Here is a 26,404-nt window from a genome sequence, read left to right on the forward strand (position 1 = left end):
GTTGCCTGGGATCAGGATCCCTTGCAAGACCTGTTAACTAAATTTGAGATGTAGCATGTGCCTCTGCCAAACCCAGCTCTGGATAGAAAGGGGAGTGCTGCTGACCATGTCAAGGTGGGTCCTTTATTCTCGCATTTGTCTGACAAATACTTGTAAAGCACCTGCTGAGCGAAAGGTGCTCAGGCAGATGCAGTAGACAAGCAGGAAAGTCATTATTTCTAATTTCCAGAAACATACCCTCTACTTGGGGAAATAAATAATTACAGTAAAGACTCCAGTATTGTCTAGAGTCTAGACCAGGCTTTCTCAACCTCAGTGCAATTGATATTTGGAGTTGGGAAATTCTTTGTTGAAGGGGGTTTTCTGGAGCATCATAAGATATTTAATAGCATCCCTGAGCTCTACCCGTTAGATACCATTAGCAACTCCTGAGTTGTGACAACCAAAAATGTTCCCAGACATTGCCAAATATGGGGAGGGAGGGCAAAATTCCCCCGGCTAAGAACCGCTGCTCAAGACCCTAAGGCTATGAGCTTTTCAGGTGAGTCAACAGACCCAGCGGGCTGAGGACTTGCCTTCAAGGATGCATGTTGTTCCATATTTTTGTATTTTAACACTATGGAAGGCTCTCCTCTCAAATTTATCATGTAATTCTTTTCCTTGAAGCCCAGACCTGCCCCCCAACCCCAGCATGTGCTATAATTCAGTCCAGGCTCTGGAGATGCTTGAGGACCAATCAATGTCGCCCCCAGATGGAATGGCCCCAGCCTGCAGAGCCCGTCAGGTCTGCAGTCTGCTCTTTCTGCTCTTCAGCGTCTCTCCCTCCTCTTTCCTTGTCATCCAGTTGGCCCTGTGGGACTGCCGGTTATATTCCTATCTCCGCTGGCCCCCTTTCCCTTTGATTGGCAGATTCCAGGAGTTAAGGAACTCAGTTTTGCAGATCAGTGTTTTTCTAACTGTGCCCCGCCAAGCACTGGGAATCCCCAGGGCGCTCTCAGAAGCCCCCGTGGGATGGGGTGGGGTGGGAGGAGGAGGAGGAGGAGGAGCTTCCGGGAGACTGGAGGAGTGGACCCGGCAGGTCGCCCTGCCCCCGCCCTCAGTGGCCCCACAGCGGCTTGGCTGTTCTTGGTTTTGTTTCTCTCCGCTTCTGCATGATATCCTTTGGACAAAAAGTCCCAAGTGTACAAAAAGTCCCGAAAGGCGTTGGCAAACCACTGACCTAGATGGAGGGAATTATGAGGAGCAGAGGGCCCCCTCTTAGAAAATGCCTGCTTCAGTGCAGGGTTTGGTGGTGTCGGCTGTTTGGAGGCCCTTTAAGCTTCCCAACTCCTTGTTACTGGGGTGGATGGTGGGGTGCCGGCAGGAGGGCACCCCTTTACCTAGCGGCTCATTGCTCTAGGGACGTGGGCAGAGAATGAACAGGATTGGGAGACTGACCTCTCGGTTTCCACATCAGACCACAAGGCACAAATCCCAGGACGTGAAGATCCCTAACACTGCCTCCCCTCTGGCCTCCAAATAGCAGAACAGAGAGTAATCGCACTGCAGTGGCAGTGGAAGGAACTGAAGCTAGACGCCGGGAAGAACTTCCCAACTTGGCACCTGGGGGAGGAGCAGCTGGGAGCAAATGTGGAACTGTCTGGGGTAGGAGGAGGTCCCATTTGCAGGCTGAGGGATAATCACATACACCCTCCCCCTCACACCCCCTTCCTCTGCTCCTGCCCCAGCCAGGGCTGACTCCAGAAATTCTGCACGGATAAACCTCCAGGTCCTGAAACTCAGCAAGGGGTGGGGAGAGTGCGACTTGGGGCCAGGCCCCCTCTGTTGCTAAGAAGCCCTTTCTGGGTGGGCGCGGAGGCTCATACCTGTAATCCCAGCACTTTGAGAGGCCCAGGCAGGCGGATCACTTGAGGTCAGGAGTTCAAGACCAGCCTGAACAACATGGTGAAACCCCATCTCTACTATATATATATATATATATACACACACAAAAATTAGCTAGCATAGTGGCACGCCTGTAATCCCAGCTACTCGGGAGGCTGAGGCACAAGAATTGCTTGAACCCAGGAGGCAGAGGTTGCATTGAGCCGAGATTGCGTCACTACACTCCAGCCTGGGCGACAGAGCGAGACTCCATCTCAAAAAAAAAAAAAAAAAAAGAATCCCTTTCTGTCTGACCCCCACCAGACAGCAGCAGAATTGTGTGGGGAGCTTGTTCCCGAGGGACCTGGGGGATGGAGCGGGCTCTGCCTTCTCCCTCCGACCTCCAGGCCCCACTGAGCCCTCTGGACACAAGCACAATCAGGCATTTCATGCCTGGCAAGGGTCAGAATGAAAGGCCTGTGTCTGTCTGCTCCCCCCTCCACCCTTTCTCCATCTTCAGATGATTCCATCTGCCCTTGGGCCAGAGTCTCATCTTTCTCCCTCCTTTCCCCCTCCTGCCCACTGAGTTATTTACAAATATCTGGGAACAGAAGGAATTTCTTCAATGCTCTATAGTGCCTGCCACTGACTCAGGTCTCTAACATGCTGGGGGGTGGCAAGGGGAAAGATGCTCATAGTCCTCCCCTGTCACCCACAGGAACCCAAAGAGCTCAATACGCTGGGCGCAGTGGCTCACGCCTGTAATTCCAGTAATTTGGGAGGCTAAGGTGGGAGGGTCACCTGAGGTCAGGAGTTCAAGACCAGCCTGGCCAACATAATGAAACCTGTCTACAAAAATTAGCCAGGCGTGGTGGTACGCGCTTGTAATCCCAGCTACTTGGGATGCTGAGGCAGGAGAATCACTTGAACTCGGGAAGTGGAGGTTGCAGTGAGCTGAGATAGCACCACTGCACTCCAGCCTGGGCAACAGAGCGAGACTCCATCTAAAAAAAAAAAAAAAGAGCTTGGCCTCCAGGCACGGTATAATCCCAGCACTTTGGGAGGCCGAGGCGGGCAGATCACTTGAGATCAGGAGTTTGAGACCACTCTGGCCAAGATGGTGAAACCCTGTCTCTACTAAAAATACAAAAATTAGCTGGGCATGGTGGTGGGTGCCTGTAATCCCAGCTACTCAGGAGGCTGAGGCAGAGAATTGCTTGAACCTGGGAGGTGGAGGTTGCAGTGAGCTGAGATGGCACCACTGCACTCCAGCCTGGGCGACAAAGTGAGACTCCGTCTCAAAAAAAAAAAAAAGGGGGCTCAATGGCTCCCCAAGGTCACACTGTGGCAGCCCATTTTCTCTTTCCCACTCTGTTCTCCTACATGGTTTGTCCCGGGTACTGGGTGAACCAGGAAGAGGATGAGTTACCGCCACTTCCCCATGGAGTCAAAGGGCTTCTTCCTCCTGGAAAATCCCCGGACACGGAAGTGACTAAGACCTAGTGGAGCTGCTGAACCTAAAAAATAAGTTCAAATTCGGGGCCCCTCCTTCCGATAGCCGAGTGGCCCAAGGAAGGGAAGCTGTCTGTGCAGCTGGGGGCTGATCTCCAGCATGTTCTCCCCAAGCCCACCTCCTGTCACCCCACCCCAATGCTGAAGCCCAGACAAGCAGCCAGGAACTGGCGTCACCATCCCCAGTCCCACAGACACTCGTCCCACCGCCACCACCCGTGAGCAACCATTCCGGGGCCTGACATTCTGTCGGCTTCACACCACCTCCCGGAGCCCCAGCCAGAAGCACTTCCTGGATAAAATATTAAACATGCAAATCTGAGACAGAGCCTTAACGAGCGACAGACTGCACGACCACAGCCTGGCAAACGAGACGCACGACGTCCGGGGGTGGGGGGGTGAGAGGTATATATAGATATAGACTTTGGATCTATCTGTGCAACGTGTGTGTAAGGCAGAGAACAGCAGGGATGGAAAAGTACCGCAGCAGCCTCCAGCTGGGGTGGCCTGAGGTGGCGGCAGGAGGCTGGCCAGGAGGGAGGGTCGGGAGGAGCCCCAGAGCCAGGCTCACAGTGGGGGATGACAAAAGTCCTTTGTGCTTGGATTCTGTGCAGGGGGGGCCAGACACGCTGGGCAGGGGAATGGGCATTGGTTTTGAGAAGGAAGTTGGTTAGAGGCAAGGCCTCCGGGTGGAAGAAAAGAAGAGACAGAGGAGAGGCATAGACCTGTGTGGCAGGAGAGGAGGTGTCCAGAGGGAGAGCACCTCCATTCACATGGGGCAGGGTGTCACCACACTGGCCCAGGTGTCATGGAGCTGACGTGGAATTGGGTCAGTAAAGTTCCTGCCTTGACTCAGGTCAGCATGAATTTGATGATGGTGCTTCTCAAACTTAAACATGTGCCGGAATCCTCTAGGATCTTGTTGACAAATGCAGATTCCAATTAGAGAGGCCTGGAGTGGGGCCTAAGAGTTTGCATTGCTAGCAAGTCTCAGGTGATGCCAGTGCTGCTGGCCTCCTGGCCCCTATCAAGTGGCGAGGGACTACAAGGAACTAGAGCAACACAGAGCTCCTTTTGGCTGAGGCGAACACAGGACCAACAAGAGTCCAGAGTGGGCTCAGAGGCTGAGCCCAAAGGCGCCCGGCCTAAAGGGAGGTCCCCAGTGCTGATCAAGATGGTGTCTGTCCACAGTATCCAGCCTGTCATGGAATTAGAACTATAGGACACCTAACTTGGCCCAAACCAACACAGAAGCCAGCCCAGAGTGTCAGGGAACCTGTAGCAGCCCACACTGGGAAAGGGCTCACAGGGCCTGGAGTGACATGGAGGCCAGGGGGGTGGGACTGATTGATAGGGCGCCCACGTTGCTTTAGGGAATCACAGAGCCTACAGGGATTAGACTGAAGTGGTGCCTATTTTGGTCCAGAGTGACATGGAACCCACAGTGGCCACAGGGGTCTGGACTGACTTGGAACTCAGAAAGGACTAACAGAGGTGACGGCCACGTTGGCTCAGGGTGACATAGAGCTCATCAGGACTTGGACCAACTGGACCAACTGGACCAACCAAGCGCCTATCATAGAGCCCCAGACGTGACAGGGGCTCTCCGTGCAAGCTCCAGGTTGCAGAACACAAGGGAGGGGCCGGAGAAGGCTGGGAGAGGGGAGGAGCAGGCGCTGGGGAGCAAGGCTGCTCTGCGGCTGCTGTGAGCCTGCCTGCCGTGGGCTGAGTGCTACTTGGCTGGGCCCCAGAAAGGAGGTGCTGCTGCTGCAAGGCTCAGAAGGAGGAGGAAGTGGAAAACTAGAGGCAGGGTGGGCGCAAGTCTGGGGTGGGGAGAGCACGTCCTCCCCCAAAGAGGCTTGGCATGGGGGCTGGCCCACTGCCCTATCCGGATCCTGGCATTTACACTCCCCACTCCCATTATACAAGGACGGTGCAGTGGGTTATGGGGCTGGGACTTATGGACCTCAGATCAAGGAGCATTCAGCGCTGGGGGAACAGACAAACCGATGTCTCCCTGACTGCAGCACTCAGGGTCCAGAGGAGGAAGGATTCTCCCTTCTGGCACTGGAGGTCCTTTTGATGCAGCCAGGTCCCTAGGCAGAGTGCCCTGGCCCTATTGTGTCCTTGTCCAGAGGAATGCAGAAAACAATGCAGGCTGCCCCTTCCCGCATCCCTGGCAAGATCTAGAAATAGGTGCCCACACCTTCGTTTTAACCAAACCCAGCCCTCCCTCCCACTTCTGGTCAGATGCCTCTCAGTCCTTGTGCCTACCAAGGGGAGAAGCCCCTCAGAGGCTACCTACAGCTTCTCTTTATGCCAAGGTTAATGTAGAGGAGGAAGCTAATTTTTTGTATTTTTGGTAGAGACAGGGTTTCACTGTGTTAGCCAGGATGGTCTCGATCTCCTGACCTTGTGATCCGCCTACCTCGGCCTCCCAAAGTGCTGGAATTACAGGCATGAGCCACTGCGCCTGGCCCTTTTTTTTTTTTTAAAGAGACATGATCTCCCTATGTTGCCCAGGCTGGAGTGCAGTGGTTATTCACAAGCTGGAGTGCAGCCGTTATTCACAGGTGCTATCATTGTGCACTTCAGTCTCGAACTCCTGGGCTCAAGTGATCCTCCTGCCTCAGTCTCCTGAGTACTTGGGGTTACAGGTGTGTGCCACCTTGCCCAGCCTTTTTTTTTTCTTTTTCTTTGATTGCTAAGAAATATTGCTACAGCAGGTCTCGTGGTACCAGGCAGGAAAGATGCCAGCCTTTTTTCCAATGAAGAAGAGACATTTTTTATGACCAAAATCCCAGACACCTGTTTCATGCAGCAGCTGGTCCCCCACTTAACTAGCCCCAGGCCAGGACACCAACACCTCCCCCTCTCTATGTGCCTCCCCACCCCATATGCCTGGTCCCTGTGTGATAAGATTCTCCCCTACTTTCTCTTCTTTGTCCCCCTTCCACCAGGGCAGGTGTTGAGAAGGGGCTAAGGGGCTCCCAGGTGCAAGGGTACCTTTCCCAGCCCCCTCCCCCTTCCCCTTCTCCACTCCTACCATCACTCCCCATCCAGCCTGGTACTGCTGAAGAATCCATGCCTAACTCCACTCCGGCCCACACATCTCCAAGCTGACCCAGTTTCTGTTTCAAGGTAGGGGGAACACATGTTACACACTCCTAGACATAGAGCTGTGCAGAGCCAAGTGATGCACACGCATGCATGTGGGATAGACAAATGCAGGGGATGGCACACTCGAGGCCGGTGCACACACATGCATATCCAGAGACTCCTTCCTGACTCATGAAGAAACCCAAGGCTCACCCCCAGCAAACACACACACAGAGCTCCCCGTTCACAGGGCCACACAGGCACACATGGACAGATATACAGGCCCTTATAAGCCATAGGCGTGATTACCACAGGGGTTCCCTACTCTCTATCCAGCTCCTGCTCCCAGGTCCCCACCCTCTGGGCCACAAAAACAGCAAAGGCAGCCCTGCTGCCACACTGCCAGGGCCATGGGATCAAGGATCACGGCATCCCTGGGAATGGATCCCCAATCTCCCCTCCTCCCTCCATAAGCTCCTGCCTTATGGAACTGCGGTGCTTATTTCCCCGAGACAGGTCTCTCTGTGGGAGGGACCAAGGGTGGAGGACACTCCACTTCCCTACTTCCCTTCTGGTTTTTTTGTTTGTTTGTTTTGAGACTGTCGCCCAGGCTAGATTGAAGTGGAGTGATCTCAGTTCACTGCAACCTCCACCTCCCGGGTTCAAGTGATTCTCCTGCCTCAGCCTTCCGAGTAGCTGGGACTATAGGAGCACACCACCATGCCTGGCTAATTTTTGTATTTTTAGTAAAGGCAGGGTTTCGCCATGTTGGCCAGGCTGGTCTCGAACTCCTGACCTCAGGTGATCCACCCACCTCGGCCTCTCAAAGTGGTGGAATTACAGGCATGAGCCACTGCACCCAGCCTTTTTTTTTTTTTTTTTTTTTTTTGAGATAAGGTCTCACTCTGTCACCCAGGCTGCAGTGCAGTGGTGCGATCATAGCTCACTGCAGCCTCGAATTCCTGGGCTAAAGTGATCCTCTTGTCTCAGCCTCCTGAGTAGCTGGGACAATAGGCACATGCCACTGTGCCTGGCTAATTTTTTAATATATTTATTTACTTTTAATTTTGGAGACAGGGTCTCTCTCTGTCTCTCAGGGTGGAGTGTAGTGGCACAATCACAGCTCACTGAAGCCCTGACCTCCCAGGCTCAAGCAATCCTCTCACCTCAGACTCCCGAGCATCTGGGACTACAGGTATGCATCACCACACCCGGCTAATTTTTTATTTTTAATTTTTTGTAGATGGGGGACTCACTATGTTGCCCAGGCTGGTCTCGAACTCCTGGCCTTAAGCAATCCTCCCTCCTTGGCCTCCCAGAATGTTAGGATTACAGGTGTGAGCCACCACACCCAGCCCCTCTTCTTCTTCTTCTTTTGTTTTTGTTTTTTTGTTTTTTGAGACGGAGTCTCGCCCTGTCATCCAGGCTAGAGGACAATGGCATAATCTCGGCTCACTGCAACCTCCACCTCCTGGGTTCAAGCGATTCTCCTGCCTCAGCCTCCCGAATAGCTGGGACTATAGGCGCCTGCCACCACGCCCACCTAATTTTTGTATTTTTAGTAGAGACATGGTTTCACTATGTTGGCCAGGCTGGTCTTAAACTCCTGACCTCAAGTGAGCCACTCACCTCGGCCTCCCAAAATGCTGGGATTACAGGCATGAGCCACCGTGCCTGGCCTGTCTCCAGGCTCTTATGTCAGGTATATGTGCATGTGTGTTCATGTGTATGCATGTGCATAGGAGCAGGAGTCTGAGCCTGTTTGGGAACACGCTTGTCCCTCCCTGTCCACCTGAGTTCTGGGGCCCAGCACCTGCCCTCCACAGAGGCCTTCCTCTCTTCTTTCTAGTGTCCCCAACCCCTCCCTCTCTCCTAACACACTATAATCATGCTGGATCCTGGGTTCGTTCTAGAGCCTTCCTCATCTCTGCACTTCCTCATCCAAGTTCCTCAAAAGAGATGCATGAGCTGGATCCACTTCTTTCCCTCCCGTTTCCTCCCCACTCCCCACCGGCTCGCTAGGCTCGCTAGAGTCACTGGTGACCTCCCACTTGCCAAGGCCAGTGGATCGTCCTCATCCTGTATCTGATCTTTTTTTTTTTTTTTTTTAAAGACAGGGTCTCACTCTGCCACCCAGGCTGGAGTACAGTGGTGCAATCACAGCTCACTTCAACCTCCACCTCCCCCGGCTCAAGTGATCCTCCCACCTTGGCCTCTTGAGTAGCTGGGACTATGGCTACTCCACCACACCGGTTAATTTTTGTATTTTTAGTAGAGACGGGGTTTCACCATGTTGCCCAGGCTGGTCTCAAACTCCTGACCTCAAGTGATCCACCCACCTCAGCCTCCCAAAGTGCTGGGATTGCAGGCGTGAGCCACTGTGAGTGGCCTTATCCCATCTTTGTGTGACATTCCACCCTGTTTTCCTCCTTTCTTGATACTCTCCTCCTTTGGTTCTTGGATGAGTTAGGGTAAGTTGTGTTCGTTAGGCCAATATTATTATGTTTTAATTTTCCATTGTATTAATTAGGCTAATTATTTTTTCATTAGTTAGGTTAATTCTCTGTATTATTTGGGCTATGCTAAACTGTTTAACTTAGGCTAAGTTGTACCAGTTAGGCTAAATTCCTAGAACAAAGAGATCCAAAAAAAGATGATGGCTTGAAGAATATAAAATTTGCTTCTTTCCTGTGTTGCAGGTGAACACTCTAGGTCAGCAGGCAGCTCTCACGGCCATTGGGGACCAGGTTCCTTCCATGTGCTGCTGTGCTGCCCCCTAGGGCCCTGCCAGTGACTCAGGACCGAAGCTGAGTGACCGCCATGCCGGGTTCCAGCCAGCAGAAAGGGCAAGGGAGTGTGGGGCGGGCAGGCCCAGGGTCTTAAAGGCCAGGCTGGGAGATGCACACACCCCTTCCCCTTTGCAGCCCAGTGGTGGGAATGAAATCACATAGTTGTACCTGACTGCAAAGGGGCTGGGAAATGTGCCTACCCAGGCAGCACGGGGAGCACAGATTTGGGTGGACAATGAGCAGGGGTCACCAGAGCCCCCAGAGCCTCCCTCTCTGTCCCTCTTCTCTCCCCTCTCTCTCCCCACTCTCTCCTTGGCCATTTCTCCCCAGCCCCCGCCATGTTTTTTTGAGACAGAACCTCCCTCTTTTGCCTACCACAGGTTGGAGTGCAGTGGCGCGATCATGGCTCCGCTTCCTTGACCTCCTGGGCTCAAGTGAGCCTCCCACCTCAGCCTCTCCAAGAGCTGGGACAACAGGCACGAACCACCACGCCCGGCAAATTTTTTTTTTTTTTTTTTTTTTTTAATTTTTAGTAGAGACAAAATCTGACTATGTTGACCAGACTGGTCTCGAACTCCTGGGCTCAAGTGATCCGCCCTCCTTGCCCTCCCAAAGTGCTAAGATTACAGGCATGAGCCGCCGTGGCACTTGGCCCCCTTCGTAAATGTCCCCTAGGACTCTGTTCTTGGCCCTTTTCTCACCTCACACACAAGCCCTGGCCATTCCCATCCAATCCTGTCTGATGCCCTAAAGCCTCCCTACCTCCAGCCCAGGCCTCTCTCAGCCACAAACCCACACAGGCACCAGGGCCAAATCTGGGACTCAAGCCACACTCCTCCTCTGCCTCACCCCACATCCAATCTGTCACTAAAGCTGGTGAGTCTACCTTGTAAAGGCCCCCCCCTCACCGAGACTGTCCTCTCCTTCTCCCCGCTGACCCCAAATGGATTCTCACAGCCTCCACCCCTGCCCCCCTGTCTCTGCCCTCCCCCAAGCACTCCACACCAGCCTCCCATGAATCATGAAATGTGAGTATTCACCCTGCCTGGTCCTGAGCCCTCTTTTCTTCTGTCACAGTCTGATTGGGTCACCCTTCAGGGGCTCCCTCTTGTCTTCAGGATCAACTCCTTACCTGAACATTTAAGACCTTTTGTGATCTGACCTCGGTCTGCTTCATCTCTTGTCACATGTACCCTGTGCTCCAGCCACTCAAACCTTGGCACTTTTGTATGTGCTCTGCCCCAGTGCCTCTGGGTCTTCACTTCAGGGATTCCTATATCATTTAAGACTCAATTCAGAGAGCTCCTTCTCTGAGAAGCCCCCTCTGACGCCCTGGTGCTCTTCCCCCATGCTCCACTGTTCCCTCAACCTCACCAGTCTCCACCTCTATGCCTGTCTTGTCCTGCTTGCTCACTTACCTCTCTCTCCTGCTAGGTGGTGAGCTTAGGGAGAGCAATATGAGGTTTTAGTCATTTCTTATCTCCAAGTCCTTAGCCCATTGTTGGAGACCGTTAACACTTAATGCTTGAGAAATGTTAGCTCCAGCTGGGCGTGGTGGCTCACGCCTGTGATCCCAGCACTTTGGGAGGCCGAGGCGGGTGGATCATGAGGTCAGGAGACCGAGACCATCCTGGCTAACACGGTGAAACCCTGTCTGTACCGAAAATACAAAAAATTAGCCGGGCGTGGTGGTGGGTGCCTGTAGTCCCAGCTACTTGGGAGGTTGAGGCAGGAGAATGGCGTGAACCCGGGAGGCAGAACTTGCAGTGAGCCGAGACTGCACCACTGCATTCCAGCCTGGACAACAGAGCGAGACTCTGTCTCAAAAAAAAAAAAGAGAAATGTTAGCTCCTTTCTCATCTCCTTTAAAACTGTGACACAAAGGCCGGGCACAGAACCTCACGCCTATAATCCCAGCACTTTGAGAGGCCAAAGCAGGTGGATCACCGGAGGTCAGGAGTTCGAGACCAGCCTGGTCAGCATGGCAAAATCCCGTCTCTACCAAAAATACAAAAATTAGCCACACTTGGTGGCTCACACCTGTAATTCCAGCTACTCGGGAGGCTGAGGCAGGAGAATAGCATGAACCCGGGAGGCAGAAGTTGCAACGAGCAAGGCCGGGCGCGGTGGCTCAAGCCTGTAATCCCAGCACTTTGGGAGGCCGAGACGGGCGGATCATGAGGTCAGGAGATCGAGACCATCCTGGCTAACACGGTGAAACCCCATCTCTACTAAAAAATACAAAAAACTAGCCGGGCGAGGTGGCGGGCGTCTGTAGTCCCAGCTACTTGGGAGGCTGAGGCAGGAGAATGGCGTGAACCCGGGAGGCGGAGCTTGCAGTGAGCCGAGATCGCGCCACTGCACTCCAGCCTGGGCGACAGAGCGAGACTCCGTCTCAAACAAACAAACAAACAACAACAACAAAAACTGTAACATACAGCTTTATACATAAAACTAAAATCTGGAAACAGCCCAAACATCCATCAACAGGAAAACATATACATTGCAGAATATTCATTCAATCAAATACTATACACGGTGATAAAATGAGTTAACTACAGCTTCATGCAACAGCATGAATGAATCCCATATGCATAATGTTGAACAAAAGAAGCCAGACCCAAAAACGTACCTTCCATTCTTATAGCGTCAAAAACAAGCCGAACGGATCTTGGGTGACAGAGGCCGGCATGGTGGTCATCTCCGGTTCGGGAGGTTAACTGGGAGCAGGCCCCACACAGCCTCCCAAAGGCTAGAAGTGTTGCTTATCTAGGTCTGGGTGGTGATCACACAGGTAATGTACATGTGTAATGATCATCGAGCTGAAATTTTGGTGCATTTTAGAGTAGGTAACTTCACCTCTATTTGTTTTTTTTTTTTTTTTTTTTTTTTTGAGACGGAGTCTCGCTCTGTCGCCCAGGCTGGAGTGCAGTGGCGCGATCTCGGCTCACTGCAAGCTCCGCCTCCTGGGTTTACGCCATTCTCCTGCCTCAGCCTCCTGAGTAGCTGGGACTACAGGCGCCCGCCACCGCGCCCGGTTAATTTTTTGTATTTTTAGTAGAGACGGGGTTTCACCGTGGTCTCGATCTCCTGACCTTGTGATCCGCCCGCCTCAGCCTCCCAAAGTGCTGGGATTACAGGCGTGAGCCACCGCGCCCGGCCCTCTATTTGTTTAAGTGCTCTGATTTTGTAATAAATCATCATGGAAGCTGGGTACAGTGGCTCATGCCTATAATCCCAGCACTTTGGGAGGCTGAGTCAGGAGGATCCCTTGAGATCAGAAGTTCAAGATCAGCCTGAGCAACATAATGAGACCCCCATCTCTACAAAAAATAAACAGAGCTCATGCCTGTAATCTCAGCACTTTGGGAGGCTGAGGCGGGAGGATCACTTGAGGTCAGGAGTTCTAAACCAGTCTGGCCAACATGGCAAAACCCTGTCTCTACTAAAAAAATAGAAAAAAAAAAAAAATAGCCAGGCATGGTGGTGCACGCCTATAGTCCCAGCTTCTCAGGAGGCTGAGGCAGGAGAATCGCTTGAGCCTGGGAAGTGGAGGTTGCAGTGAGCCGAGATCGTGCCACTGCACTCCAGGCTGGGTGACAGAGCGAGATTCCATCTCAAAAAAAAAAAAAAAAAATTGGCCGGGCACGGTGGCTCACACCTGTAATCCCAGCTCTTTGGGAGGCTGAGGTGGATCAATCACAAGGTCAGGAGTTCGAGACCAGCCTGGCTAACAGGGTTAAACCCCGCCTCCTCTAAAAATACAAAAATTAGGCCGGGCGCGGTGGCTCAAGCCTGTAATCCCAGCACTTTGGGAGGCCGAGACGAGCGGATCACGAGGTCAGGAGATTGAGACCATCCTGGCTGACACGGTGAAACCTTGTCTCTCCTAAAAAATACAAAAAACTAGCCGGGCGAGGTGGCGGGTGCCTATAGTCCCAGCTACGCGGGAGGCTGAGGCAGGAGAATGGCGTGAACCCGGGAGGCGGAGCTTGCAGTGAGCTGAGATCCGGCCACTGCACTCCAGCCTGGGCGGCAGAGCGAGACTCCGTCTCAAAAAAAAAAAAAAAAAATACAAAAATTAGCCAGGCATGGTGGCAGGCACCTGTAATCCCAGCTACTCAGGAGGCTGAGGCAGGAGAATTGCTTGAACTCAGGAGACAGAGGTTGCAGTGAGCCAAGATCGCGCCACTGTACTCAGCCTGGGTGATAGAGTCAGAGCCTGTTTCAAAAAAAAAAAAAAAATCATCATAGTTGGCAAGTCTGCATCTGAGAGGCACTTTCTCTTACAGAGTCCCCTGATTTTAGATGATGACACTGAGACCCAGAGAGGGTAAAACGCTCAACATTCAGCTCGAGTCGTTCAAGCACATCTGTGGAGAGTCCACACCCTAAGGATGGGACTGCATGTCCTGCTTTCCCCATACCACTCTAGGGACCTTGGGGGCGGGCTCTGTGTCTTTGTGTCTCTGGAACAGAGCTCTGGGACCTCTATATATTGATGGGGGCTACTCCCACCCCATAACCGGTTGCTGCTGGGTGGTGAAACATGGCAGCAGTGTGGTCATTTAGAGCACAAACTCAAAGGACACAATTCTGTAGCTGTATGGGCTTAACCTCTGTGAACCTCAGTTTTCTCATCTGCAAAATGGGACTAATAGTACCACAGGTGGGCGCGGTGGCTCACGTCTGTAATCCCAGCACATTGGGAGGCCAAGGTGGGTGGATCATTTGAGGTCGGGAGTTCAAGACCAGCCTGGCCAACATAGTGAAACCCCATCTCTACTAAAAAATACAAAAATTAGCCAGGCATGGTGGCCCACGCCTGTAGTACCAGCTACTCGGGAGGTTGAGGCACGAGAATCACTTGAACCCAGAAGGTGGAGGTCACAGTGAGCCAAGATTGCACCACTGCATTCCAGCCTGAGCGACAGAGTAAGACTCTGTCTCAAAAATAAATAAATAAATAAATAAATAAATAAATAAATAAATAAAAGTATCTACCTCATATTGTGTCCTGAGGATTACATGAGCAGCTAAGCATAATTTAGCAAGGCCCGGTTCCAAGGAAATGCCATTATAGTGCTTGCTATGATAACCACTCAGCAGGAAACCCAGTCAAACAGACCAGAGCTACTTTGCTCCTCCATTGGCTGTGTGACCTCAGGCAAGTTAATTAACCTCTCTGAGTCCCATTTCCTCATCTGCTAAACAAATAATACTTATCTATTGTTATGAAAGTAAAATAATGCCTGCAAAACACCTGACACCTGCTTCAGTTCCTTGTGTGCAGAGACCACGTCTTGCACGTCAATCCCCTCAGGCTCTAGCACAGGGCTCTCACTCTATGGCTTGGGAGAACGAATCCCTTCCCCAGCCACCCTTCTCTGGCTTGCCGTCCTCCTTCTGGTGCTAGCGGACAGCAGCATCTAGTGGACAAGCTCTGGAACTGCATGCTGGCCAAGGGCGACTCGCCAAGCTGCTGTGCAGTCATTTAAGGCTTTTTAAAAATGCTTTGGACAAGGGTGGAGGGGTCAGGAGGAACGGAGGTGGGGTGAAATGCATTGGACAAGTATTCATTAGGTGCCTGCTGGGTGCAAGGTACTGATCCAGGACCTTAAAAAATGAAGCAAGAGATACAAGATGACTGTAGAAGGACATAAGAAAAATCACAAATAATTATAACTTTGTCATCAATACCCTAGCTGTTTATCTTAGAGAAAATATGAACACAGCATAGGGGAACTTGGCACATTGGACAGTGTCTTCCTAGGAAGTGTTCTTTGTTTTTGTTTTTGAGACAGGGTCTCCTGTTGTCACCCAGGCTGGAGTGCAGTGGAGTGGTCACAGCTCACTGCAGCCTTGATCTCCCTGAAGTGGCTGAGCAATTGTCCCACTTCAGCCTCCAGAGGAGTTGGGACCACAGGTGCATGCCACCACACCCAGCTTGTTTTTTGTTTTTGTTTGTTTTTGGTAGCATCAGGGTCTCCCTATGTTGCCCAGGCTGGCTCAAACTCCTGGGCTCAAATGATTCTCCCCGCCTTGGCCTCCCAAAGTGCTGGGATTACAGACACAAGCCACCTTGCCAGCCTTCTCAGGAAGTTTTTACAATTGCAGGAGTGATTTTTTTGAAGTAGTTGTTACATGTCAATGACTCTCAGTTAAGACCAAGGCAATAAAATGAAAGCTTAGGTCAGGAAGGTTCTGCCTGGAGTTCCCTGACCCAGGTTCTCGATAGAGACAGGGGATCAGGAGTGTCTGGCCCCAAAACCGCACTCGCTCTCCACACTCCACGGTCACTTCCTACCAGACACAGAAGAGTGAAGAGGGTCTAGAGGTGTCATGGAGCACATCTAACTGGGGGAATAAAAAAAGACATGGGAGAGATGACATGTTGCTTTGAAGAACGAAGGTAAAGAAAGCAGGGAGGGGTGTGCTGGGCGTGCTGGGGAAGGAAGTGCATTCTAGCCTGGTAGACCAGGTATATCTCCACTGGTATAATATAGCGAAGTAATGGGAACCAAGTTGGATGAGGAAGCGGGGGGTGGCGCGCGGGGGGTTAAGGCCAAATCACTGAGGGCTCCAAATGACAGACCAAGGAGGCTGCATTTAATACAATCAGGGGACCCACGGAGTAAGAAGGTAAACTGATCTGAGGGGATCAGAGAAAAACCAGACATCCAGAAACTATTAATAGTTAGGTGGCTACTGTCATAGTCCAGCCTAGAGGTAGGGGACACCGCACCATGATGGAGTGGAGATCACAGACACAAGAGATCCTTGGGAGGGGAGAAGCAGGGGAAGGCTTGGAAATAGATAGCTGTGGGTCAAATGGGAGGACCCAGCTGAGAATTCAAGGTGCTGAGTCCAGGGGAAGTAATGGGGAGACAGGCAGAGCTGTAACCAGAATGTGGACTTGACCAGGGAGACTGCTGTGGGCAGGGTGCTGTGGGCAGGGTGCTGTGGGCAGGGAGCTGTGGGCAGGGACCAGGAGCTTGGTCTTTGACAGGGGCATATGAGTTGCCATTGTCCCTGTGGAGATGTGGGACCAAGGCTCAGGAGGGGTGCTGGAGGGAGAGGAGGCAGGGACAGTCAAGTGGGAGTCATTTACCCATATAGGTGCAAGCTGATGACCTGGGGGAGGAAAACAAAATCCTGCGGGGAGATGGGGAGGAGGACAGGCGCCACCGGACTTCGTTGGACTCGGTCTTTTTAAAGCTTCGGGGAGGGGGGGCAAAAGGAGGAGGAGATGGAAGAAGACAGAGGCGGGACCTTTGGGGAGAGAGACGCTTGTGAGTGTCCAGCAGTGTCACAGGCTGTCTAGGAGAAGTCCAGGAGTGGTGGCGGGGAGGCAACTGTTGAATTTGAGGTTGGGGGCTGTCCTGGCTGACCTTGGCAAAAGCGGTTTCAGGGACAGAAGTTAGGCTGCAAAGGTCTAAGAGGTGACAGGCAGAGGGGCTAGAGGCGGCTGATGCTTGCGGGAGGAGGGAGGAGACGGTAAACAGGGCTGGGCTAGGGGGAGGTGAGCGAGTGCTTACTCTTGGGATCCGGCCAGACCCTGAAGAGGAGGACAGAGACCCCAAGGCACACGGAGAGGAGACCCTCTGAGACCCTTTGAGACAGAAGGAAAACACGTGACGCTGTAAGGGCTTAGAGACCCAGACAGAAATAAGACTGTGACAACCACATCCCTGACAAACCTAGGCGGTGGCCACCAGCCCTAGAGGACACGGGACTGGAGGAGGGGAGGGGTAGAAGCAGCGGGGGCTGAGGACACCTGGGAGGGAGAGCAGACTTCCTCAGACCCTCTTGGGCTCCAGTGTATTGGCATGGGAGAGGGAGTCCCAGATCCCCAGGAGCTCAGAGCCTGGGGAAAGCCAGGGATTCCCCTTTCCCCAGGCTGCTCCTACTGTGGCCCCCGCTTGGAAGTGCGCTGTTTCCTGTTCCAACCCCAAACACCCAGTACCTGTTTGCTTCCCCCAAAAAGTCTAGGCAACTTTCTTTATTTTCTGGGACTCAGTTTCTGGGGTGGGCTGAATGGTGGAACCCAGAAAGATGTGTCCAGGTCCTAATCCCCAGCCCCACTCCCCTAGAGCCTATGAATATGACTTCATTTGGAAAAAGGGTCTCTGTAAACGTAGCTTAATTAAAGATGTCAAGACAAGATCATCCTGGATTGTCTGGTGGGCCCTAAAGCCAATGACAAGTATCCTCGTGACAGGAGAAGGGAGGGCCATACAGTAGGAGAATGGGAACTCTGCAGCCACAAGCCAAGGAACACGTGGGGCCACAGAAGCTGGAAGAGGCATGGAGGGGGCCCTTCCTGAGAGCCTCCGGAGGGAGTTTAGCCCTGCAACGCCTTGGTTTTGGACCTCTGGCCCCAGTAAATGGAAGAGAAGAAATATCTGGGTTTGTTGTTGTTGTTGTTTTCTGAGGTGGAGTCTCACTCTGTTGCCAAGCTGGAGTGCAGTGGTATGATCTCAGCTCACTGCAACCTCCGACTCCCGGGTTCAAGCGATTCTCCTGCCTCAGCCTCCGGAGTAGCTGGTATTACAGGCACGAGCCACCATGCCCAGCTAATTTTTGTATTTTTAGTAGAGACGGGGTTTCACCATGTTGGCCAGGATTGTCTCGATCTCCTGACCTTGTGATCTGCCCGCCTTGGCCTCCCAAAATGCTGGGATTACAGACGTGAGCCACCACACCCGGAGGCTTAAATATCTGTCTTTTAAGCCACCAAGTTTGTTGTGATTCGTTATGGCAGCCCTGGGAACTAATGTAGTTCCCTATTCTGTAAAATAACTAGAATTAAATCTTATCTGGCTAAAAGGCGTGTTTTTTAACTCGCTGCCCCGCCCCCTTCCAGGTCGAGTGGTAACGCTTTCACTTGCAGGGTGGAGGTGGGGGAGTAAAGGTGGGGGTAGGGGAGTAAGGGTGGGGGCAGGTGGTGCAGGGATGAAAGAAGCTAAATTGACAGCATCTCCTCCTGCCCCGGAGGAGGAAAGTCCAAAAAGAGTATTTCATGCCCACCAGCCCTTCCTCCTTCACCCTGAGCTCACGCCATCGTCCCGTGCCCGGCTCCAGGCAGGCGGGTGGGGCCCACACTGACCCAGAGCGCATTACTAAAACCAAGGGGCCTTTGAAAACCAGGGAGTCTGCTTTCCAGACTTCTCCTAACAGCTCCCCTCTTCACGGCGATTCTCTCCCCACCCCTCGTGTCTGCCTTCTTCCCGTTCTCCATTCTTTGGGGGGCAAAATAAGATGGAGACCCCCGAAGCACAGGGTGGAAGGCACTCGCCCACCCCTCCTTCCTCCTCCCACAACACAGCTGGAGGGGGAGGGGAGGTCAGCAGGGTTCACAGAGGCCAGATGTTAAGGAAAAAGAGAGAAGTGCCCACCCCACGCCCACCCACCCCACCCCCACCCTCACCCCCAGGGAAAGAAAAATGAAAGGAGACAGTTTTTAAAACAAACAAAACTTTTATGGTCCAAAACAGTTTTTCTCAAGAATCTGCTCTATGCAAACAGTAACAACTTTTTACAAAGCATTTTCACAGAAAAGGAGACAAGTCCTTCCCCAGCGTGGGAACTGTTCCTCTCTCACCTCGTTTTCGGGGGGAAGAGGGGGCGCTATTCACTAGTGCGGGGCAGAAGGGGCACTGGGTCCCTCAGTTGTTCGGCAAATTTAAAAGCCCCAGCTTCCCTTCACACCTCAACTTGCCATCTGCCTAAGACCTAACCTCCCCTGACCTCACCTGGGTGGAGGAGAAAACGCTTCCAACCCTCTCTGACTCAAGATCCTCCTAGCTGGAGGGTATGGCAGAGGGCGTGATCCAGGCCTATCTCACCCCTCCCCTGGAAAACAGAACCTCTGACCCCAAACCTAATCCCCTGGCCCTGCCCCTTTCGGATCCATCAGATCTCTGACAACTCCCGCAATGCCTGAGGCTGGGACATGTTGCGGGGGAAGCTTAAGGTACCTCAGCGCAGATCCCATCCAGACTCAAACTTTGTCCTTTCAAACCCCAGGGGACTCTTGCAGTTAGGCCAAGAGTCCTTTCATTTACCACCTCTGCAAAGTGCAGCTTGTTTTGTTTCCACTCTTTAAGGGGGCTGAGTTTGGATGTCCAAGAATGGACTCGGGCCTGCCTTCCACCTCCACCTCCTCTCATCCATAAATCGGTGGAGGCCCTCGAAAGGCGACTTGTTTGGTCTGATTTTATTGATTTCTTCCACCTTCTATTACTTTCCCTGGGACAGTGTCTTGCCCCTTCCCCAGGCAAAGTAAGCACTTTTCTGGAGAGGAGGTCCCTCAGCCCTACCCGTCCTAAGGAAAGTAAGTTGGGGGAGAGGGCTGATTAATCAAGGTTGGGGGGAATCTTTCTCACCGGCCAGACCTTACACTCGGAAAGCAAACAGGGAAAAAGATGGGAACTCCAAAACTGGACAAAAGGGAAAGGTCGGCGGCTGAGACTGAAGATCTCACCAATTAGGGGTCACCTGCACTTGAGGGGGCCTAGAAAGGGGACAGGAAGGGGGTGATCTACCTCTTACCCAAGCTCCCTCACCCATTGAAGGCTCCAACGGTGCTTGGAGCGTTAGAGAAGGCCTGAGGGGAGCAAAGGGTTAAAGGCCTGGACAGTGGGGGTGGGGGATGCCCCCAGGGAGCTGCCAATCATCTCCCCACCCCCACCGCAGCCCCCGCACCCCAGGCTCGCCCACAAACACAGTAACAACCGGTTTGTCCATCACCGAGGTCTCTCTCCTCTCCTTTTTTTTGGGGGGTGGGGGCTGTCTTTGAGCGGTGGCCTCCTTTGCTCCCACTGGGGTGCAGGCCCTGCCTCCAACGGTCCGAGATGGAAGGGGGCAGGGATTGGAATCTATGTCATCAGCCTTTCTTGCTTAAGCCTTCTCCCGACTCCAGCCCTGGGTTTCTTTGCAAAGGATGAGGGGGAGGGACTGTCACCCCGAACACTTAGGTGCTTGAAGATCACTGTCATTTAGGTTCCTCTGCCCACAGCTCCTAAAATGTAAAGGAAGGGGACAAATGTGAGAAACGGGGCTCTCTCCTCAAGCCCGTGGTTTGGCCATGGTCCCAACTTTTCCCCTTTGGCAGAAGTCCCACGGTCAGCTTTCATCCATGTTGATCCCCCAGAATTTGAGGCCAGGGGGCTCAGGGACAGCGGGACCCCCCATCTGCCACCTCCACAGCGGGTGGGCGGGCGGGGGCTTAGAGTCTCCCTGGAGGCGAAGCGAGGATGCCGGCTTTAGGTCTCCGTCTTCCCCGACCACCAGGGCCGGGGGGCAGGGGAAGCAGTTGAGGAGGCTGAAGGTGCTCGTGGTGGGGAGCGTCGGTGCAGGGCGGCGGGGCTGCGCGGTGCGCGCAGGGGGCGCCGGCCGCCGGCGTTTCTTGGCGGCTCCCCGAGCCGACCCTTTCGCAGGCGGCCGCTCTGGCCCCCGGCGCAAACTCGGGGTATCCAAGGCGAAGCCCTTCGCGTAACACCAAAGTTTCGATCGGCGGATCAGACGATCGAAATGTTCCTGGCGGAGATCTCCAGGTGCGGCCGGAGCCGGGCTGGCCGTCGAGGGGCTGGCCGCTGGAGCCTCGGGGGCGGCCGGCTGGGGGTTTCCATCGACTTCGGCAGGCTGGCCGGGCAGGAATGGCCCCGGCGCCGCCCCGGGACCCGCGGGATCGGTGGAGAGGCCCGCAGGTGGCGACGGAGGTTGGGAACTGGGCTCATGAGGCGGGCTGGCGGCTGGGCCACGCTGAGGCTCGAGACCCGGGGCCGGGAGAGGCAGGGCCGAGGCGAAGCCGGTCGTAGATTCCCGAGGGCGCGGGGGCGCAGGGCAGCGGCCCGGAGGTGCACAGGAGCGAACGCCGAAGTGCGGGAAACCGCCTCCGCCCTCTTCCTCTTCTCCGCGGCGGGGGCACGCTGCAACGTCCGCATCCTCGCTGGACGCGGTGTTAGGAACGCTGGGCCGCCCGGTCGGTGCCCAGAGGTGCTTCAGGCCATCCGGGGCCCAGCCGCCAGGGCGCAGGGGGGCGTGAGGGCCCCGCAGCACGGGAGACCGCGCCGCCAGCTCCCCAGGCCCCGGGCCCAGAGAGGACGCCCGGGGCTTGGCAAGGGCGCAGAAGGCGAGGGCACGCAGGCACAGCGGAGAGAATTCCTGGGTCCCCCGACACGGCTTCCGGGGCGTGGGAGAGCAGGGCGACCCTCGCGGGGACGCCGGCACTGCCAGGCGGGGTGCGGGGCAGAGGGTCTCCATGGAGCAGCCTGAGGGGTGCCCACTGAGGGGGTCCAGGTCCCAGCGGCGGGATGCCCTGGCTGCCCGAAGAGCCCACGGGCGAGGGGAACATCGCCCCCCGTCGACGGGGAGGTCTCTGCTCACGGGCGCCCCCGGCCCGCTACCCAGGGCCGCAGAGCTCGGGCTCCCTCTTCGCTCTCCTCACGCGGCCCTCCCGGCAGCCGGACTCCTGGGTCCCTGTGAGTCCCAGCGGGGTCGGCCGCCCTTCTGCCGCCGCGTCCCCTTCGCAGCCCCGGCGGGAGACCCTCTCGAGTCGCCCGAAGCGCAGAGGCAGGGGAAACAAAGCGGCCTGCGGCCGCGGGAGGCGGGAAGGACCCCGGGCCCGGCACCCGGTGCCCGGGCCCAGGCGGCGGGGAGGGCGCCTTCCGCCTGCTCGGTTTCTTTCTTCCCCGCTGGCTCCCGGAGACCGCGTTATAGAGAACTGCCCCCTCGCTGCCCCAATACCAGCGCCGGGGCCGCGAGCCCGCCGCTGATTGGGCCGCACCGCCCGTGACGTTAGCCCGGACCCCACCCCTCCGGCGGCGCCGCCCCCGTCCCCATTCCGCACACAGACACACACACGTGGACCCGGCGCGGCGGCGGCTGGGAGGGAGCGCGGGAGGGAGCGTGCGCGGGTGGGATCGCGAGGGGCCAGATGCGCCGCCGCACGTGGCCCAGTGGCGTCCTGGGATTTCGTCGTCGGAAAGCAACTTGTTTTTTCCCGAGCAGTCTGGGTTTTGCATCTGTAAAATGGGACGCTTCATATCTGCCCTCTTGGGACTAAAAGAGCTATGTGAATCAACGTAGATGAATATCAGAAATAATGTTTAGGGGAAAGATGAAATGAGGCAATGGTTGTTTACAAGCTTTGCACAGCAGGGATTCTAGCGGGCCGTGAATGGCCCTTAAAACAGTACGTGGCACACAGCAGGCTCAAAAAATGCTGTAATGTATAAGTAGTTAAGAACTCAGTAGTTATATGCAAGATGAACAAAGAAAAAAATAAATTTGGAAGGGTGGGAGTGTTATTACACCCATGGAAGCCGATAAATAGGCTGTCTCAGTACCTATTTCCATTTCTCTGATGCAGTATCTAAATACTCCGCCTCAACTAAATTCAGAGTGCTGGCTCTGCAACCCCTGACCCCCAATCCCAGGATGCTCCGCTCTGAGGCTTGATCTGCCAAACAGGTTGAAGAGGCCAGAGGAGGGCACGCACAGACCCTCACTCTCATATCCCCCAAGGAAAATAAAGAAAAAGTGAATTTCCAGTACAAATTCTGCAGCACACACGCCCACCCTGTTCTATCCCCTTAACCTTCTTTAGTTTCTGCATAGCTTACTGTTACATAAAAGTCTGTAAATGGATTTATTCTTTAGTGTCTGTCTCTCCCATTAGTCTGGAAATGAGTTGATGAGAACTTCATCTTGATTGGTGGTGCATCCCCACTGCCTAGAACAATGGCCAAGATATAATAGGTGCTCAATCAATATGTGTGAATGAATGAATGAGCAAGTGAGTGAATAAATGATTCCCAGGGATATTTCTCTCTTGAGAAAAATCAGGTTATTGGAATACTGCCATTTCCTATCTGTGGAAATACAGGGATTGGTATGATAGCTTGGGGTAAAAGTGTGGAAGAATGCTGGGGGCGGCTCCAGATAGAAATATCTTATTCTGGGGCCAGGACAAGAAAGGGTTTCAGAAAGGGGACAAATGATGCAGCTTGCCTCTGGGCCCTTCTAGAGGTGACAACAGAGGTGTAGTTTCCCTATGTGTCATCAAATAACATCTGGAAGGACAGGGGTAAGGAGGGTCTGCCTCCCCCACCTGCAGACTCCAGAGGTAAAGTCCCTAGATGGGGCGAGGGTTTGAGGAAGGAGGAGGTGTGGTGTTCCATTGCCCAAAACACTCACCCTCTAACATCTCCTGCAGAAGAGCTCTCCAGGGCAGTTGTCATGAGGGGGGATCCTGGGGTCCTGCCAAGTCATGAAGCTGAGCTGGGTCTAGACTCCAAGGCTCATAACTGCTCGAAAAGCCCACCTCTACACACACGCACACACGCACACATACACAAGGAAAGTTCTGGAAGGATGATCTTCATGGCTGTCTCTTCTGCAGGACAGTGCTGAGGACTCATCCCAAACAGCAGTTCCTGCTTGCACTCCTGTGCCTAGCACAGTGTCGACACAAGGAGAGAATGCCCGAGAAAATGATCAGTATGAATAAATGAGTGAATATTACATAACAGTGCAGATCAATTACCTCTTCTTTCTCTGCCTCCAAAAGCTGCCAGCTCCCCCTTCCGAACCATGTGAGTTTGGGGGCTTTATTGAGGGGTCATTACGATTGTGAGTCCTTCTCTCTGCCTCCACTTTCCCTACTTCCCCTTGCCCTCATCAGGCACCCCAGAATATGGACCCAGGGATGGAATCACTCTACAAACGGTAGAATACTGTGAGTGCCTCTCCAGCTGAAAGGACCAGCTGAAAGGAGATCATCAAACCACCCTTGATGGCCTGGATGGGGCAGGGTGGCGCTGTGCAACCCTGGGCAGGTCATCTAGACACTCAATGTCCTTATCAGTGAAAAGGAGACAACAGTGGCTTCCTCACATTGTTGGGAGGGTTGAAACATGATGTGAGCAGTCACCAGAACTCACGTCGGCAGGCCCAGCTGCTGCAATTACCATTGCCTCCAGTAGAGGACTCTCGACCCCATCCTCAGCCTGCGACGAGAGAGGCAACACCCTTCTCAGGAATCTCTCCTATAGGAGAAAAAGAGGGACAAGGCTGGATGCCGGGTCCCATCTAACACCTCCAGAGTGAGGGCTAGAAAGGGCACCTCTGGATCCAGAAGATCCAGAAGCCAGCACTTCCCTTTCCTTGGCCCATCTAGGTCTCACCTGGGGCAGTAAGGACTGTGTTCAAGGATTCGGGAGCAGGAGGCCTGCCGGGTTGCCCTTTTTGGGGAACTGCACCCCAGGCGTCCAACCCCATAGAAACTTCTGTAGTACTTACTGCATGCTCACTTAATCCCCATAACGGCCTATGAAATAGACTTTTTTTTTTTTTTTTTGGTATTTTTTTTTTTTTTTAGTAGAGACGGGGTTTCACCATGTGTGCCAGGCTGGTCTCGAACTCCTGACCTTGTGATCCACCCGCCTCGGCCTCCCAAAGTGCAGGGATTACAGGCATGAGCCACCACGCCCGGCCGACTTTTTTTTTTTTTTTTTTTTAAACAGCGTCTTGGCCCGGCGCGGTGGCTCAAGCCTGTAATCCCAGCACTTTGGGAGGCCGAGACGGGCGGATCACGAGGTCAGGAGATCGAGACCATCCTGGCTAACACGGTGAAACCCCGTCTCTACTAAAAAATACAAAAAACTAGCCGGGCGCAGTGGCTGGCGCCTGTAGTCCCAGGTACTCGGGAGGCTGAGGCAGGAGAATGGCGTGAACCCGGGAGGCGGAGCTTGCAGTGAGCTGAGATCCGGCCACTGCACTCCCGCCTGCGCAGAGCGAGACTGCGTCTCAAAAAAAAAAAAATAAAAATAAAAAATAAACAGCGTCTTGCTTTGTCACCCAGACTGGAGTGCAGTGGCGCGATCTCCGCTCACTGTAACCTCTGCCTCCCGGGGTTCAAGCAATTCTCCTGTCTCAGCCTCCCGAGAAACTGGGAGAACAGGCGCGCGCAACCACGCCCAGCTAATTTTTGTATTTTTAGTAGAGATGGGGTTTCACCACGTTGGCCAGGATGGTCTTGATTTCTTGACCTCATGATCTGCCCACCTCGGCCTCCCAAAGTGGTGGGATTACAGGTGTGAGCCACCGCGCCCAGCTGACAGTATTTTTAAAAATGGCCGGGCGCGGTGGCTCGCGCCTGTAATCCCAGCACTTTGGGAGGCTGAGACGGGCGGATCACGAGGTCAGGAGATCGAGACCATCCTGGCGAACACGGTGAAACCCCGTCTCTACTAAAAAAATACAAAAAACTAGCCGGGTGAGGTGGCGGGCGCCTGTAGTCCCAGCTACACAGGAGGCTGAGGCAGGAGAATGGCGTAAACCCGGGAGGCGGAGCTTGCAGTGAGCTGAGATCCGGCCACTGCGCTCCAGCCCCGGTGACAGAGCGAGACTCCGTCTCAAAAAAAAAAAAAAAAAATGAACATACCACACATAACCCATTTTGAGTGTCCAATTCAATGATTTTTAGTAAATTTACAGTTATGCAACCATCATCATAATCCAGTTTTGGGGTTTTCTTTGAGACAGAGTTTCACTTTGTCTTCCAGGCTGGAGTGCAGTGGCACAATCTCAGCTCACTGCAGCCTTCACCTCCCGGATTCCAGCAATTGTCCTGCCTCAACCTCCCAAGTAGCTGGGGCTACAGGCACCCACCACCACGCCCAGCTAATTTTTTTTTTTTTTTTTGAGACGGGGTCTCACTCTGTTGCCCAGGCTGGAGTGCTTGATCTCAGCTCGCTGCAACCTCTGCCTCTCAGATTCAAGTGATTCTCGTGCCTCAGCCTCCCAAGTAACTGGGATTACAGGCGGATGCTACCACGCCCGGCTAATTTTTGTATTTTCAGTAGAGACAGGATTTCACCCTGTTGGCCAGGCTGGTCTCGAACTCCTGACCTCAGGTGATCTGCCCACCTCAGCCTCCCAAAGTGCTGGAATTATAGGCATGAGCCACCGTGCCCAGCCCCATAATCCAGTTTTAGAACATTGCTTATAAGACTCCTCCTCCCGGCTGGGCCCGGTGACTCACGCCTGTAATCCTAGCACTTTGGGAGGCCGAGGAGGTCAGATCACGAGGTCAGGTGATTGAGACCATCCTGGCTAACACGGTGAAATCCTGT

At 53.8% G+C, this 26,404-nt stretch overlaps 1 protein-coding gene across 1 annotated transcript; it reads right to left on the reverse strand.

Annotated features, from left to right (window-relative positions):
* Positions 1-18,723: 18,723 nt before the first annotated feature.
* EPOP (elongin BC and polycomb repressive complex 2 associated protein) lies at positions 18,724-21,993 on the reverse strand. The gene has a single exon (XM_011725365.3). It carries the CDS (start codon positions 21,528-21,530, stop codon positions 20,391-20,393), a length of 1,140 nt encoding a protein of 379 aa, XP_011723667.1. The 5' UTR covers positions 21,531-21,993; the 3' UTR covers positions 18,724-20,390.
* Positions 21,994-26,404: the final 4,411 nt, after the last annotated feature.

The sequence above is a fragment of the Macaca nemestrina genome, chromosome 17 (genome assembly GCF_043159975.1).
Source record: "Macaca nemestrina isolate mMacNem1 chromosome 17, mMacNem.hap1, whole genome shotgun sequence".
NCBI classification, from domain to species: domain Eukaryota; kingdom Metazoa; phylum Chordata; class Mammalia; order Primates; family Cercopithecidae; genus Macaca; species Macaca nemestrina.

Excerpts from the sequence above, each read along its gene's own strand:
- EPOP (XM_011725365.3), bottom strand. The coding sequence starts at position 21,530 with ATGGAGACCCTCTGCCCCGCACCCCGCCTGGCAGTGCCGGCGTCCCCG.